This window comes from Numida meleagris, chromosome 13 (assembly GCF_002078875.1).
Source record: "Numida meleagris isolate 19003 breed g44 Domestic line chromosome 13, NumMel1.0, whole genome shotgun sequence".
NCBI classification, from domain to species: Eukaryota; Metazoa; Chordata; class Aves; order Galliformes; family Numididae; genus Numida; species Numida meleagris.
Genome location: NC_034421.1, coordinates 1,490,781 through 1,505,303, shown reverse-complemented (window position 1 = coordinate 1,505,303; position 14,523 = coordinate 1,490,781). Strand labels below are relative to the sequence as shown.

Below are 14,523 nucleotides of genomic sequence, written 5' to 3'. Positions count from 1 at the left end.
CTTCTGGAAACCCAGAACCCCCAGACTCGTATCCTAAAGGAAAGACACTATGGTGAAATACAGACCAAAAGTAACTCAGAAGCACCCTAAAACTGAGCATGTCATCAGGATAGCAATGAAGGAGTGACTAGACTCTTATTGCAGTGCAGACATATAAACCATTACTAAAAAGCAAAAACAAGTCCAAACTTTCATTTAAGGTATTTCGTTTCCCTGTAAGCTTCAGTCAAAGACTCACAAAATGGTTCTGCTTTCACTTCCCTTCCCAGCAGCCTTCATCCATTAAAAATCTAATCACATGGTTCAGGACTTTCATTATCTGCTGTCATGCAACTGTTGTGCCTCAAAAAGGACATCATGCAATGTATTATGTTTATCAGATATGTAGGTCATATCTACAACTGAATCTCTTTCACAAGATTCCCATCCGCTCACCTATTTTCACAACGTTAGCAGTAAAATGCTTGGAAAAGAAAAAAAAACCAAAAACCCACTGTAAACCTGCTTGTCAGACTCTGTAAACTCCGTAACAGCGTGGACCTCAAACAATTTTATGGTAAAGGAACCTTATGGAACTGAGAATTCTAAAAAGAATAATTAATGAATGCAAGATTCACATCTGCAGAGGCATCAGAAAGGTCGTGATTTTAAAGCACTATAAAGCCAAGGCAGAGTTTTAACTCATGCCAGAACCATCTAAGTCAGAATCCCAGCAATGAAGGTAACTTGAAAAGCGAATTCAGAAAAATATTAAACCCCATGTCTGCACAGCAATTCTATCCATCCCATTATGAACAACTAATAACTTTGAATTCTTAATTTCTGTCACGTAGAGCTGCGTGGCCTTAACACTTCTCAGCAAATGTATCACAACACTCTACTGTACACGGGCTTTTCTTGGAATTTTAGATCAACTTCAGATACTCATCAAACATGTAACACCACTGATAAAGCTAAAAGCTGCTTCTCTCAAGTACCTTTTTTATTAGAGCTGATTAAAGTTATTGATTCAATTTACCTAACAATGATGTGAGTTTTTGTAATTGTTTTTTTCATAATCTAGTTATCCAAAACACCGGAACAATCTTGCTCATCAGAAGTCAATTGTTTTGAAAGATTTTACACAATATTGTGAATTGGGAGTCCTGGAGTGATAATTGCATTACATTCTAGCATTCACCACAAGACAGTCATCATTATTGCCTTCATCTAAAGCAGGCGGGCTTACTCAAATTGCAGAAATATCACAGTGAAGTAATCTAATCTATCTTTGAACACAGCTATGATTTGACCACAGGTTTAGGTAATAGAAATACAACAATACCCTCAGTGTCTATGCTGTGGTCTGGTTTTCATCTGACAATGTACGGAGCAACAAAGGGAACACAAACTACTCCAGGCTGCGCTGAATGACAGAAAGGTGCTGTTTTCTATATTCTCTCTCAGGAAAAATACTGGAAGAACAAAAAAGCAGGATGCTTTCACAGTTGAGCTTTGTGGGGAAAATTTCCCAGGAGATCAAGAATTTTAAAGAATTACCTGTTGTGAATTGCCCTTTTAGCTTCTGGAACACGGGATCTTGAGCTGTTGCCTGCGCTCTCCTAGCTAGCGACTCTGAGGCCGCACTGGAAAACATGGTGGACACGTGCGACACGTTCTCAAGTCCTACTCCAAAAGTGCTCACCAACTTCTTGACGAAGTTGAGTGTATGGGGAGTGATTTTGGCATCGGACACAGCTCCACTTTTCTCAAAGGCAACCGAATAGCACTTTGCCAAGCCCTGCTGCAGTTGTCTAAGAACCTAAAGACAAAACAATGATAATAAAGACAAAAAGTCAGGAAGATCAGGTCGTCTGATCTGGTGCACGGAAACACTATTAAGTCTCTGCCAGGTAGATAGAACCGTGTGCACCACTTCGAGACACAAATAACAGAAATGGAATAGCAAGCCCATCTGCTCTCTAAATCAAACGTGGACAATAATTACCACTTGTCACAGACCACCAGATCAGGAAGAAAACTGGTATCTGTGAAATTTAGTATAACATAATTTTTCAGTTAGTACAAGCAACAGCTTAAATCCTTATGCTAGAGGCATTTGTCAAGTTTTGGGAAACTTATATATTGCTTCCATAAATAACTAACGTCTAAAAACTCCAATCAGAGCAGTCAGTTCTAGGAATACATCAGTTTTCTAATCAAAAAAGAGCTATGTTTTACTGCTCGGAAGTAATTCTAGAGAAATATTTTGCAGCTAAGTTTTCCTTAGAGGACACATACATATGAAGCTGTATAAAAGCCAAATACCTCTTCATGCCAATTCTCTCTGAACCAGACCATCTGATCTACAATGCCTTCCAGAGAAGACAAAAGTGTTGGGTGTAACTCTCGCTGCATATGCATAATTCGACTGCATCTCCACATCGGTGCTGTGGCTCTGATTGGCCCAGGATCTGAGGCAGAGTGGGACTGATTTCCAACTGAACTCGGTTGTTGTTGCCCAGAATCTGGAAAGTGGAAAAGTAAAATCAATACAAAAATTCAGGAAAGACTTTGCTCTTCATAAACTTGAAACATGACTGAATGAAATAAACTGTTTTGTATTTTGGATTAACAATGTATAACCCACTGAGCTGCAGAAAATTTGCCTGTTAAGAAAACTCTGCTCGCAGTGCTGCTCAGCACTACAGACTTCTCAAAGCTAGAGCGATATAAACACTCCTCAAAATCACACAGCCCTAGGTTTTACACTGCCAAATCGAGCTCCTGAAGTAACGGGCAATATTTCATACAGGAACAAACTAAGCAAACACTGTTCATTTTGGCCCCCTCCCTTTTTTGGTGAGATCTCTTGCACAACTGCAGGAATAAATGTAACTGATGCCAACAACACACATTGCTGTAGAGTGTTACCTACTAGGAAAACTTCTCTCTCGTGTTACAACTCCGTTGCACAGAGTTTTGGTTTATCACACGATGTCCCACTGCTTCAAATAACATCACCTCCCAGTGATCAGAAACCTCATTTAATTCAGCAGAGCGGTAGTTTGTGGCAGAACTGAGAGGAAGATATGTTATCAGCTATCACTAAACGCATAAGTGGCAATATCAAGAATTTGGCAACAAACATCTCTTGTTGGATACAAATGCCGTGAAGTATTATGGCATGTGAACGTATCATCTTCCTCCTCTGAAGGAGGAGCAAAGAAAAATGAAGCATTTTTAATTAGTGCTCTCCCATATTTGAAATCCAAGACTTTTCTACCTAAAATCCAGTAAAGAGTGCGTGATTTTGAATAATTAGTTACATAATAACAAAAATTAAACTATCCTTGATGAGCAGGTTATTCAAGACAGCTCAAGACTTGAAGCTCCTGTAGACTTGATGTCACAGAAATGAATTTAAGTAAAGTTCACTGGAATTTTTTTCCTTGGCCTTGCAACGTTGCTATGTTTCCTAGAGAAGCTATCTTCCCAGTAAAATGAAGGAAAACTAAAAATAATGACCAAGTTAAAGAATTCAAACAGTTTTCTCTGCATCAAGCTCACCGCTTTTGTAGCGCTCTCGCTGTTCTATCTTCAAGGTCAAGTAGAGGGTCCTGATTGGGAAGTAGACAGCCTGGGGATAGACTCGTCCCACCTATGTGCAGATGTACATACACACGATTCTCACTTCTCATTTAAGGAAATCTGACTACACATCAGATCAACACGTACAGATTCTCGATGTAAATGAGTGCAAGAATTCAGTAATAATCAGTTCTTTGTTTCAAATAACAGCTTTTGGAAAACTAGGAAATGAAAGATCATTTCAGTAACAGAAAATCAAAGAGGATGAAATGGTGACTCCTTCCACACACTGTTAAGACATTACCTAATTAGTGCTTCCAGATAGTACTGCTTAATAAATCTGAAAATAGCATAATGCCAGCGTACCTGGGCCAGCTCACTGATCTTACTCATGTACATAATGGAAGAAAAACAGACAGAATGACACCAGTTAGTCTTTAAATTAGGCCACAATTCCCGGTGAGCCCCCTAGTAAGTGATAAGAAGGCCCATTAGAGAGTAACTTTACTCCAGCTAATTGCAGCACTTAATGTAAGGGGATACCAATTTCACCAAAAAAGGTTTTAGCTTCCATAATAGAACAATAATAATAAAAAAAAGGCGAAGGAGATATTAACATCCAGCGTCTCCTCTGTAATCTATAAATCTCCTTTTCTATTAAAGGAAAGAAATGATGTGTCTAAGTACTACCCACAATGGAGTACATTTTAAGACACAACCAGAGAGTTCTCCAGCCACAATTTCATTAAATCATTGATTTTTCTCCCCTCCAAATGGGCATGACAAGCCATAGAAGTTTCGCAACAGCATTTCCTGGTTCTGAGCATGCTAAAAGAGAGCTTAAACTAGACCACGAACAGTTACCATCCCTGAAAACATATCTGAACCCTGTTCACACTAAGCAATAAGAAAACAATATCTAAAAATGCAGAAAGATGTCATACAATCTCCCTTAGTGTGAAGGCATACTGTAAAACAACTTTATGCTGAGATACAGCAACGTGTTCTGTTCTGATTCTGTTTTAGAGCAGAGGACAGTAAAATCTTAAAATTCCAAAGTAAGATCAATCAAAGCTCATTTGTCTTTTCAGAGGTACAAATTGAGGACATCAGATTCTTCACCTAACTCCTGAAACGTTACCCTTATTTTTCTAGTCACCTGACATACTAAATTTCAAGTGTAAATTTACAGCACCTCTGTAAAGATTTCTGATGGTGACAGAGCACTAACTTTTAAATCAAGTCTGAGAAAAATAAGGAGCTAAAAAAGTCTGCCCTTCACTCACTAGAGCTAGCAATTTTTTTTAACTCTACTCTTAACACAACAAACATCTAACTTCACATTCCTAAATGTGTACTATATTGTACCCAAAAATGTAATAAATAGAATTCCAGAGGGAAATCTAAAACACGTTATGCAAATATGGCATACAATTACACAAGGTTCAGTCTCATTAAGTATCACTCACTTTGAACTTAAAATTGTTCTGCTTATAGGGAGAAATTAGCATTTATTAAATTATAAACAGTTGCAAGAAATAATGTTTTTTAAACTTTCTTAATTTGCTTTTAAAAATTCTAACCTATCTCATCTTGAAAATAAAGGTTACAGACAATAAAGAATTAGCCTTCATCTTCTGTACCCACCTGACTGATGAGGTTCAGAAGGAGTTTGCCCTCTGAGCCAACCAGGCATGTCAACAGCTGTGGAATCCAGGCCAACCACTGAATGGGTGGGACACCGATACAGTACTTGTCCACTGCATCTGCTAGTGTGTTCTTATCATCATCAAAACTCAGCAGCCAGAGAACCTGGAACAAGGTTTCAAGCAGACATCTCAGGGCTTGAACAAATCCAACACACGTCAAATGAATTACACAGAAAAAAAACCCAAGCAGATAATTACTGATATGATACTGGAGTCCATTGAACTGTCAAAGCCTACTTGGACACAAGAATTTAGATTCATTATACCTGGTCAGTGTTGGATTTTCCCCCAGAGATAAGATTAGAAGGATGTATACATAAATGCAAGTACGTTTAATGGGTGCAACGAGGGGGCTGGTGTGGAAATTGAGGCATGTTTCATAGTGCCTATAAGTGTGCTATTCAGATACGTTAACTTAAACGTTCCTTTGTCTGTCTAACCCTAATGATACTCTTTTATCACCAAATTTAAATGGAAATGTATTAAGCACTGACTGCTTGGCCTAAGCGCTTGCAAATAACTGAAGCTGTATTTGTGGACTCAGCAATATGACAGTTAGCAGGAGAGCACAAATGTTACATCTGTGTTTGTCTAACGAACTAAAAAAGAAAAAAAGTAGTACCAAAAATTCAGAAAATGAAGCACTAATATTTTCAGAAGGTCCCTTGGGAGAATAAAGATTAAACTAACGACAGCTGACATTGTACCAGTAGTAATCCACAGTTCCTATCCCTGACGGAGTCAGAAGGGCAACGCCTTCAAAACCAATCCCAGTTAAGTAGCTGGAAGAGCTATTTGAATAGAGCTGAAATGCAAAAGTGGAAAAAAAAAAAGCGCTGTTAATTCTAAGGCTTTGGTGTGGGAAGGTATCTGACTAATTTATAAAGCAGAAGGACACAGGAAATCTTAGTTTAAGTTAAAAATCAGACAGTTATGCAAGCAAGGATGTTACTTGTTCCCTTCCCCCCTGCTCCCTTCCACACCTTAAAAAATATATATGTATTCTAACAAAGAAAAAAATCCATGATGAATTCTATGCAATGACTCTACAGCAGCCATGAATACAGTTTCAGCCTAAAGTAAAGCTTTTAATCTGTAACTGGTATTTCTCCAATCACACCAACGTGGGCATATGAACATTTGAACACCAGGACCTTACCTTTGCTAAGTATTTTCTTGATTTGCTCTCATTCTGATGACGACACGCATGCAGGTAGCAAGTAATAGCAGACACACCCAGATGAAGCTGGCGTTCTTTCACAAAGATATTCTCCAGGTAATCACCCCACATTGCCCACGCTTTCACTAGGACATCATGCATCTGTACGGCTGCAGAAAAAGCTTTGTTTGCTTCTTCAGACCTGCAATGTGACAAGTATGAATATGAGTTTTGTACTAACAAAAAAAATCACTAAATCACGTAACAGATTTCTGATAGGGTACTCAATTATGTTCTTAACATCGAATGGTATTTTTCCACTAAGTTCTCCAGTAAGGGCTTCTGATTACTTTCTCTTAGCTTTCCTTTATTTCAGCAGCTATGAAAGCAAATGGTTCATAATGGAAACAATTATGCAAATGTTTCAGATCCCAAGATACTCCCTGAAAAACTAAAAGTTCCAGTGCACTGCAACTGCAACTCAAGCAACAGAAAAAAACTCTAGGGAAAAAATGAATAATAAATGATTACACAAAAACACCAGGAGTAAGAAGGAGTAAGAAAAAGTAAAATTCAGAACATATTGCATTAGATATCTTTCAGTGGACTCCACCTTGCTTAAGTGTTCTCCCACCCAATCTACAACTGATGTTATCTGGAACAAGTCAGTTCCTCACCCCTAAGGCTAAAAAGTTAGGAAGTTGGAAAAAAAAAAAGCAACAACAGAAGTCTAATCATACAATTCTTGGATTCACAAAAACAACAAAGCAAAGTTTGGTAATTGGGAAGTCCTTTCTGGGTTTCCTCACATGTTCCCATTTCAAGATTTGGCAGGATTCACCTCAATATACAAACAGCCCTCAAACTTGGGCAATGTGTCAGGCATAAGCTTGAAGAATGAGAAAACTCACATGCACAACTGAAACAGAGAAACTTTTAAAGCATTTCAGGATTCTTATTTAAAAGGGATCTTCTCTCTTGTAGAATAAGCATAGTAAGAAGCAGTACAAAAAGGAAAGTAATGCTTGTCTGTATTTTTTATATCAAAATATTAGCTCGTACGATTACAGTAATGAATTGAAATGATTAGCTATTGAGATGAAATGATAAAAAGGAAGTAACTTTGTCAGTCAAATACACATTCATTTCTACGTTACACAAATACTTTGCTTTCTTTCAGAAGCTTTCTGCACCTTACACTGAAGTTTTAAAGCCCAGTAGCAAAGCAGCAGCCTGATAAATGACTTCATCTGACTACTTCCCCTTCCTAAAAACAGGACTTTTCAGCAGATCTTCTTTTCTACCTCTCTACTATCCATCATTCTTGACAGCTGAAATGACTTTTTAAAAATGGTTTCTCCCACCTTGCTCAGCAAATGGGCAGCACAGGGAGATGCAACAGCAGAGGTGACCTCTGGCTTTCAAGTACTCGACACACAGTAATCAGCAGTCACACGTCCTCAGGGCCAGGACTGCCCATCTTCTCATGAGTAACCATCTCAACATCCTAACCCCAGCTGCAGTGCTTGAAACACACGTTTGTCTCGGCTGGTTTGCAAGATTAAGATGCATGTTTTAAACAGAATCCTTTATCCCTTCTATCCTGAAGAAGGGCATGGGTACAGTTTTAGCAGTCTTTTAGTTCAACTGCATGAATTTATTTATTTATTTTAAAGTGGGGGTGGAGGGAGACTTCCTTCCCTTTACACCTCAACTGAAACTAAGCTCATTTACGGCCGCAAAAAAGCCCACTGCACTTTCCATCAAAGTAATTACATTCTGCCTATTTAAATTTCTCTCTTGTACTCACAGAAGATATTCATTATTTCCTGACTTTAATTGCTACATGGGGTTGCAGTGTACAACTTAAAAGCTGATGGATTTCACTTTGAAAGTGTCTGCAATGCAGTGGTAAAACAACTATTCCATCTATACGTAGCATTGAGCAATATGCCATTAAATACCACATACACAAAAAAATGCTGAAATCCGAAGGGCTGTGTTTTTCAGGATCACCCAATAAAATTTGACTGCTGAAATATCTGCCTACTGAATTAGAGAGAGACCCTCCTCAAAGCAGCACGATGCCTGTCAGCACTGTGAAGCGAAAATGCTAGAAAGCTGGTAGTTTGAAGGTAAAGCTTACACTTCAGTGTTTCATTTTTGAATGCAAGCTGTCTCCAAAACATAAAACATTAATATTTTCAGTTCAATCCTAAGTGAGTTTATGTAACATTTTCATTTTGAACAATACAGGAGATCTTTGTATGGACTATGAACTATGCCATCAGACATGTACAATGAACAACAAAACAGAAAAAAAGAAATGAAGATGTAGGCTAGCTTTGTTTAGGTCGCTATAATCTTGCAGACTGAATAGGGCTCTATCCTTGCTTTTATATGCGATACTTACATTGAGATTGTAATTAAAGTAACTTCCTTTTGTCAGCTACACTAATGCATTGGTTTGTTAGATTGAGATATCCATTAGACATCAGTCTGTCTAACTAAATAGTCATAGAACCAGGAAAAAAGGTATCTTACGCTGCAAAGCTTTGGACAAAAATATTCTCCCTGCCTCTTCCTTCTGCATATCTCTAAAAACAAAGAAACAAAAAATAACTGATGTAATGTCTGCTTCAGTCAGGTCTTCCTACAGCACTCAGAAATATTAACAATCATTCCATCTTCAAACTGAAGAGGAACCACTATGAAAAATTCTACTTCCTTATACAGCTGTGCCAAGTTTTAGGCTGGTATAAACATAGGGAACAACTTTCCTGATCAAATACTGAGCTGAAACTCTTCTCTCAGATGTGTGCTAACACCTCCTCCAGCCAACACACTTACTTGTTAATCTGCGCCAAGAACATTCCCTTCAATGCATAGAACTCAGCAGTCATCTCCTTGGTGAAGTACTTCAGATTAGTCGATTCAATAACTTCAAGACCCTGTTAAATAAGTATTAGTGAAAAAAAGCCTTCTAAAATGGATGTCTCTGTTAAAATGAAAATACCATAAAAAACAGCCCAAATTTCTTCTTGAAACAGCATGAATTTCTAGCATTTTGGTTATTTCCCATTTATTTTTCATTTAAAAACAGTCTAGACTGACAACAATTTTAAGTTTCTGTTGGTCCATGCAAAATAACAGATACTACAGACAACACTCATCAGGTGATCAGTTATCTTCTCCAACTTTAAGTTTGCCTGCCTTATAATTATGTGTCAGGGTTTTCTGTCTACAATCACACTTTTTTCCCTTCTTTTTAACCCATTTTCATGTCAGTACGCCAGCAAACATCACTCATGAGCAAGCCACTCAAAACCCCTCATTAAAACACATCTTACAATTGCACTGTCCTTTTGCAAATGACGTATTTTCAGAGTCCCTTCCATTTATCTACTTTGTAAGATTTTAAAATATCTATGTCCACTTTATATTTACAAGGTTAACTCTTAAAATATTCACAGGTCAAAGAGGACAATGACTCCTGTTGTGTCTAACAGTGTTACTTAACACTGGGCATGCTATAACACGACCAAGGAAATTGATCCCGTCCTGTACAGAGGCCATTTATTTAAATCTATACATCTGACACACTCATAACCTTCCAAGTTCTAATAACAACGTCAGAGAAAAAGCTACCGTACCTGCATGCATTCATTTTTGCCCATCACTCCTGCCAGCTGAAGGTAACACTTAACTTGCTGGCGAATCTTCTGGAAGCAGTCCACAATGGGTACAGTTGGAATTGTATGAATACGACTCAGTATATCCAAAGCTACGTTGACCAGCCCTTGTTTTCGAGCTATCTTTCCATACTGGATAATTGCCGATGCAGAAGCATGAACTCCCAACATTGCATTATTGGAACTAGGGTCATGCTGAGAACTATTTTCGTATGCAGTTACAATGGCTAAAGACAAAACATGAAACGTTGTCATTATAAATGAAACCATACATACAGCAAAATCTCACACAACATTACATACGAAACTACAGCTCAATGGAACGCTCAGATGGAAAACGAATAAAAACAATCTCGTCAAAGCCAACAAAACTACTTCATGTTTAAATAAAAAGAATACAAAGAACTTATTTCAAACAATGTGTTTTCTGGAAAATTACATGATGAAGGCATGCTGGACCAGGCAGTTTTACCCTGGTAATGATGCTGTCTCCACATGAAAATGCTGCTCCAGTGGGATAAATCATCTGACACAATGGGTAACCTGTTCCTCCAAGTCTTGACAACAGTCTTCATATCATGTAAGCTGTTGTTCCTCCCTAGATTAGTCGGCTGCAATCCCGCGTTTATTTGGGCTGCTTCTTGAAGTTCAATTATCTGCTGTGCTGCCTAGAAAACAGTAAACAACATAAATCATCCTAAAAGACAGTACAATAAACCGGCCAAGATCCTTCTGATCAGTCCACCTTTAAATCATCAAGTAAAGAAGAAGCTATGCTGCTTGGGGACCTGTCTATTAGTTGCATGAATAACCATTAGCCGGTAATTATCAAAACAGAAAAAGAAAAGACAACGAAAAACCGTGTGCTTCAGTTATTAGCAGAAATGTTATACCCAGCTGCTGAACATCAAAACTGAATTTGTATCAGCGGGTGACTAGTCCCAAGAAACAAACAACCCAATTGTTTTATACAGGACACAAAGGTGCCATAACGTTCCTTCCTGAATTGCCCACAAAAAGGTCCCTGCCTATCTTCGGGCTCCAGGCATCCCCAAAGCTATCACTATAAGAGATGCTCCCAAGAACCCTAGCTTTGAGAAGTTACTTAGGTTAAAAATGTTTTTTATACTGACATTACTATCCTCAGATTAATGAAAGGAACAAACAAGAGATGGCAGTAGTCTCAAACCCACTACAGGCAGAAGACATTTTGTTAAACTTCAACAACCCCAAGAAAAGGCCCACAAACTTTAATGGAATTTAATTACCTGTAGTACAATAAAACCAATGTAGTATTCTTGAAGCTACCTCTTGGCAGATAATAGTCATATTCATTGTTAATCAACCAAATAAGATAACTACTTAAAAAAAAAAAGCCCTCTGAATTTACCCAGTGAAATCTCTTGAAACAAAATAAATTAAACAAAGTAATATTTTCCTACAATCATCTCAGTATCAGCTCTCACAATAGCTTAACCTTCATCCTACACCCATTCATCACATAAATTTAATTTTCTCACAGGTATTTAATCACACACTATCTGATATTAGAAAAAAAAAAGTAATTACTGCAGTGCAAATTCATGGCTGCATTTGTACCTCTGTCACTCATTGACTAATTTATCATTTCTTCATGAGGGATGTCCACATATTAGGTTATTCTAAACGCTTGTTTTAATTGATATCTGAAAGCATTTACATTATTTAGCCATCCTAATCCTTTCATGCTACAAATACCACACATCCAGAAGAGAAAAACTGGAAATATCCGTGAAAATTTATCAGGAAGGAATTCATTTAGTCAAGAAATCTTCCATTTGTATCAGGTCTAGCAAACGAAAGGTTGCACTACTATTTACATCTCACCTATTTACTCAGCAGCTTCTTCCCTACACGGAGAATTCTTCCATGCTCCCTCACTCTACCTAATGCATCAATGTGCATCGTACCAATTCAAACGCAGGGGCTGCTGTGCACCACCTACCCACAGGTACGCTCCTCTCACTAGAGGCCCCTCAGACCACGAGGATTTCGTTTGTTATGAAGCAAAGCAGGCACAACACACAAGGTGAAACCCCTCAGCCAGCACAGAATTACGGAAGCCCCCAGCAGGATCCACCGCATTTCTACAGGTGCAGCTCATGCACAGTTCTCGGAGCACTGACCCATGAAGAAATGCATCCCCCGACACCAAATTTCAGATCATACCGCACTGAGATATTCCAGAATTTCCCCCTTGGAGACGAATGTCTCCCTCCCCAGCAATGGGCACTACTCTGCACCAGATGCCCGTGTACCAGGCCGCCCGAGGAGGCCGCAGTCAGCCCTCCCAATGAGGCAGCCTGCTGGCAGAGCACACGCTGCGGGGGAAGGTGAACCCGAGTCCGCCAGCCCCAACCTCCGGGTGCTGCTGCACAACGCAGGACGTTCACTTTCAAGACGCTTCTGGAAGCATTTCAAAGCCCAATCCCATTCTTTAAAGATGAGTTTGGACGCCTGCTTCCATTCAATTACACTTGGCAATAACATCTACCCTCAAAGTTCGTCTCTTACAGTTCTGAATTACTTACGTAATTAAATCCAAGCAAAGCTAAAGGGTAAGTGTTGACATTTCACACATTTTAAAGGGAAGCTGCAGCAGTCCGTTTTTGTTACAGAGAAATGTGTGAAAGTTGTGAAGGACACAAGCCATACATTTTTCACCATGTGACATGTGTTTTTTCATCTCATATAATAAGTAAACTGCATAATCCATATGATCAAGGTTGTGCCAGCTGCTTCACAAAAACACTTCTGCAGGTCTCAAGTTCTTCCAAGCACTTCCAGGACGAGAACCAAGTCTCTTCCCCAAACTTTCTAAGTGGATCCTGAGCAACATCCATGTCAAGGAGCAAGACTAAACACACAGAATTTGAACGTATCTCTTTTTCAAACTGCACAGCCAATGTTGCCACAAAAAGTAAGATTAAAAGCAAAAAGAAACATCTATCTGGAGCACAGTACCTTCAAACCAATCAACACTTAAATAAATGCTGTAAAAAGTACATTATTTGTCTTGTAACACTTAATAACTAGGCCTAAAATATGGTTAATTTAAACAAGCACTAGGGACCTGTTCAGCAAGGATGAAAGAAAAGCCATCTTTTACTTCTCTTATTCCAACCATATTTCCTTAGAGAAACAGAAAATAGCACATCCTTTTATGAGATAAAAACATTTTTAGGACTCGGAAGTGTGTGCTTCTTGTGTAGCTGTTCGGTTTTGTTACTGTTGTTTCTTTTCAAAGTTCTTGTAACTCAAAATTAACGGACTGCTTCTCATTTATTCTGAGCACAGCTCACTGCCTCACAGCCAGAATGCCACCCTGACTTCAGCATTAAGCTCCTCTCAAAACGTCATGCTTGCTTTGCCCATTTTTCTTGCCCAGAAAGCACACAGATCTCTTTCAGATCCCAAGGAAAGGCCACAGGGCGCCAACCTCTTCTGATGTAAGCGATCTGTTCCTTCCCAATTCAGCAAAATGCCCCTGACAAAGGTTACCGCTGTCTCAACTCTTCCAGCTGACTTACTCTCACAAGTGCTCTGTAACGTATTGGAATTAAAATGAGCCAATTAGTTGGAAGCAGTAACCTTTTCAATCAGCTCAGCTAAATGTGGAAGGTGCGCACCCACACGCAGACAAGGGGAATTACTGGAATATGGTCTCCCACTCAGACCAAAGACATTCTCTTTCCTGGGCTTTTTATGTGCAATAGGAACTAACTTTCTACCATCACTCTCAGCACCAATGTGTTTACAGAACCCACCCAGTGGGCTCAATTTGCCATTCCAACCTTCCAACCTGAGTGCCTTTGAAGGAGCTCAGATGGCACAGCAGTCCAATTCACCTGGCCTGTCATAACAAAGGCAAAGACAAAAAACAACTTACAGCCTTTCCAGTACAAACTTGTACTTGCAGAATGGCAAATCAGAGAAGAAAATGGTAAAGCCTCATCTGCAAAGTCCTTCACTAGCAACAGACCTAATTTTTTTGGTTCTTTGACCATAATGCTTAAGCCACAGTTCAGAATTTGCTCAGCTAGCTCAGAATTCTGCTTCTCAGAGAAATACCAGCATCTCTAAACACACTTTTCCCTTACAGGTCATTGACAGCTCAGATTTAAAACAAATAAAGAAAAAAAAAAAAAACCACAAGCACGTTACAACTGACAAAACTCCACACTGCATTTAACACATTCGCAAACCATCTGAAAAGAACACTTTGGAAGACAGTTCAACATTCCCACAAGTGTTATAATATAATATTATACCTACTCCAAATGGAACACAATTCAAAAGCCACTCAGTGTTCAAGGACTCCAAGCACTGCGGTGCATTACACATTAGCCCACAA

General features: G+C 38.9%; 1 protein-coding gene across 5 annotated transcripts in view; it reads right to left on the bottom strand.

Moving 5' to 3' along the window:
• Window positions 1–14,523, bottom strand: part of TRRAP (transformation/transcription domain associated protein) — an 84,613-nt gene that overhangs the window by 13,020 nt on the left and 57,070 nt on the right. For 3 of the 5 annotated variants that reach the window (XM_021411663.1, XM_021411662.1, XM_021411664.1), the window contains 8 exons: window positions 10,570–10,798; window positions 10,092–10,357; window positions 9,289–9,389; window positions 6,439–6,640; window positions 5,218–5,382; window positions 3,550–3,640; window positions 2,308–2,507; window positions 1,540–1,801 (listed from right to left, as the gene is read on the bottom strand). In XM_021411663.1, the coding sequence (XP_021267338.1) occupies window positions 1,540–1,801; window positions 2,308–2,507; window positions 3,550–3,640; window positions 5,218–5,382; window positions 6,439–6,640; window positions 9,289–9,389; window positions 10,092–10,357; window positions 10,570–10,798 (1,516 nt within the window). The remainder of the gene's footprint in view (window positions 1–1,539; window positions 1,802–2,307; window positions 2,508–3,549; window positions 3,641–5,217; window positions 5,383–6,438; window positions 6,641–9,288; window positions 9,390–10,091; window positions 10,358–10,569; window positions 10,799–14,523) is intronic. The other 2 variants (XM_021411665.1, XM_021411666.1) reach the window with 1 other exon arrangement.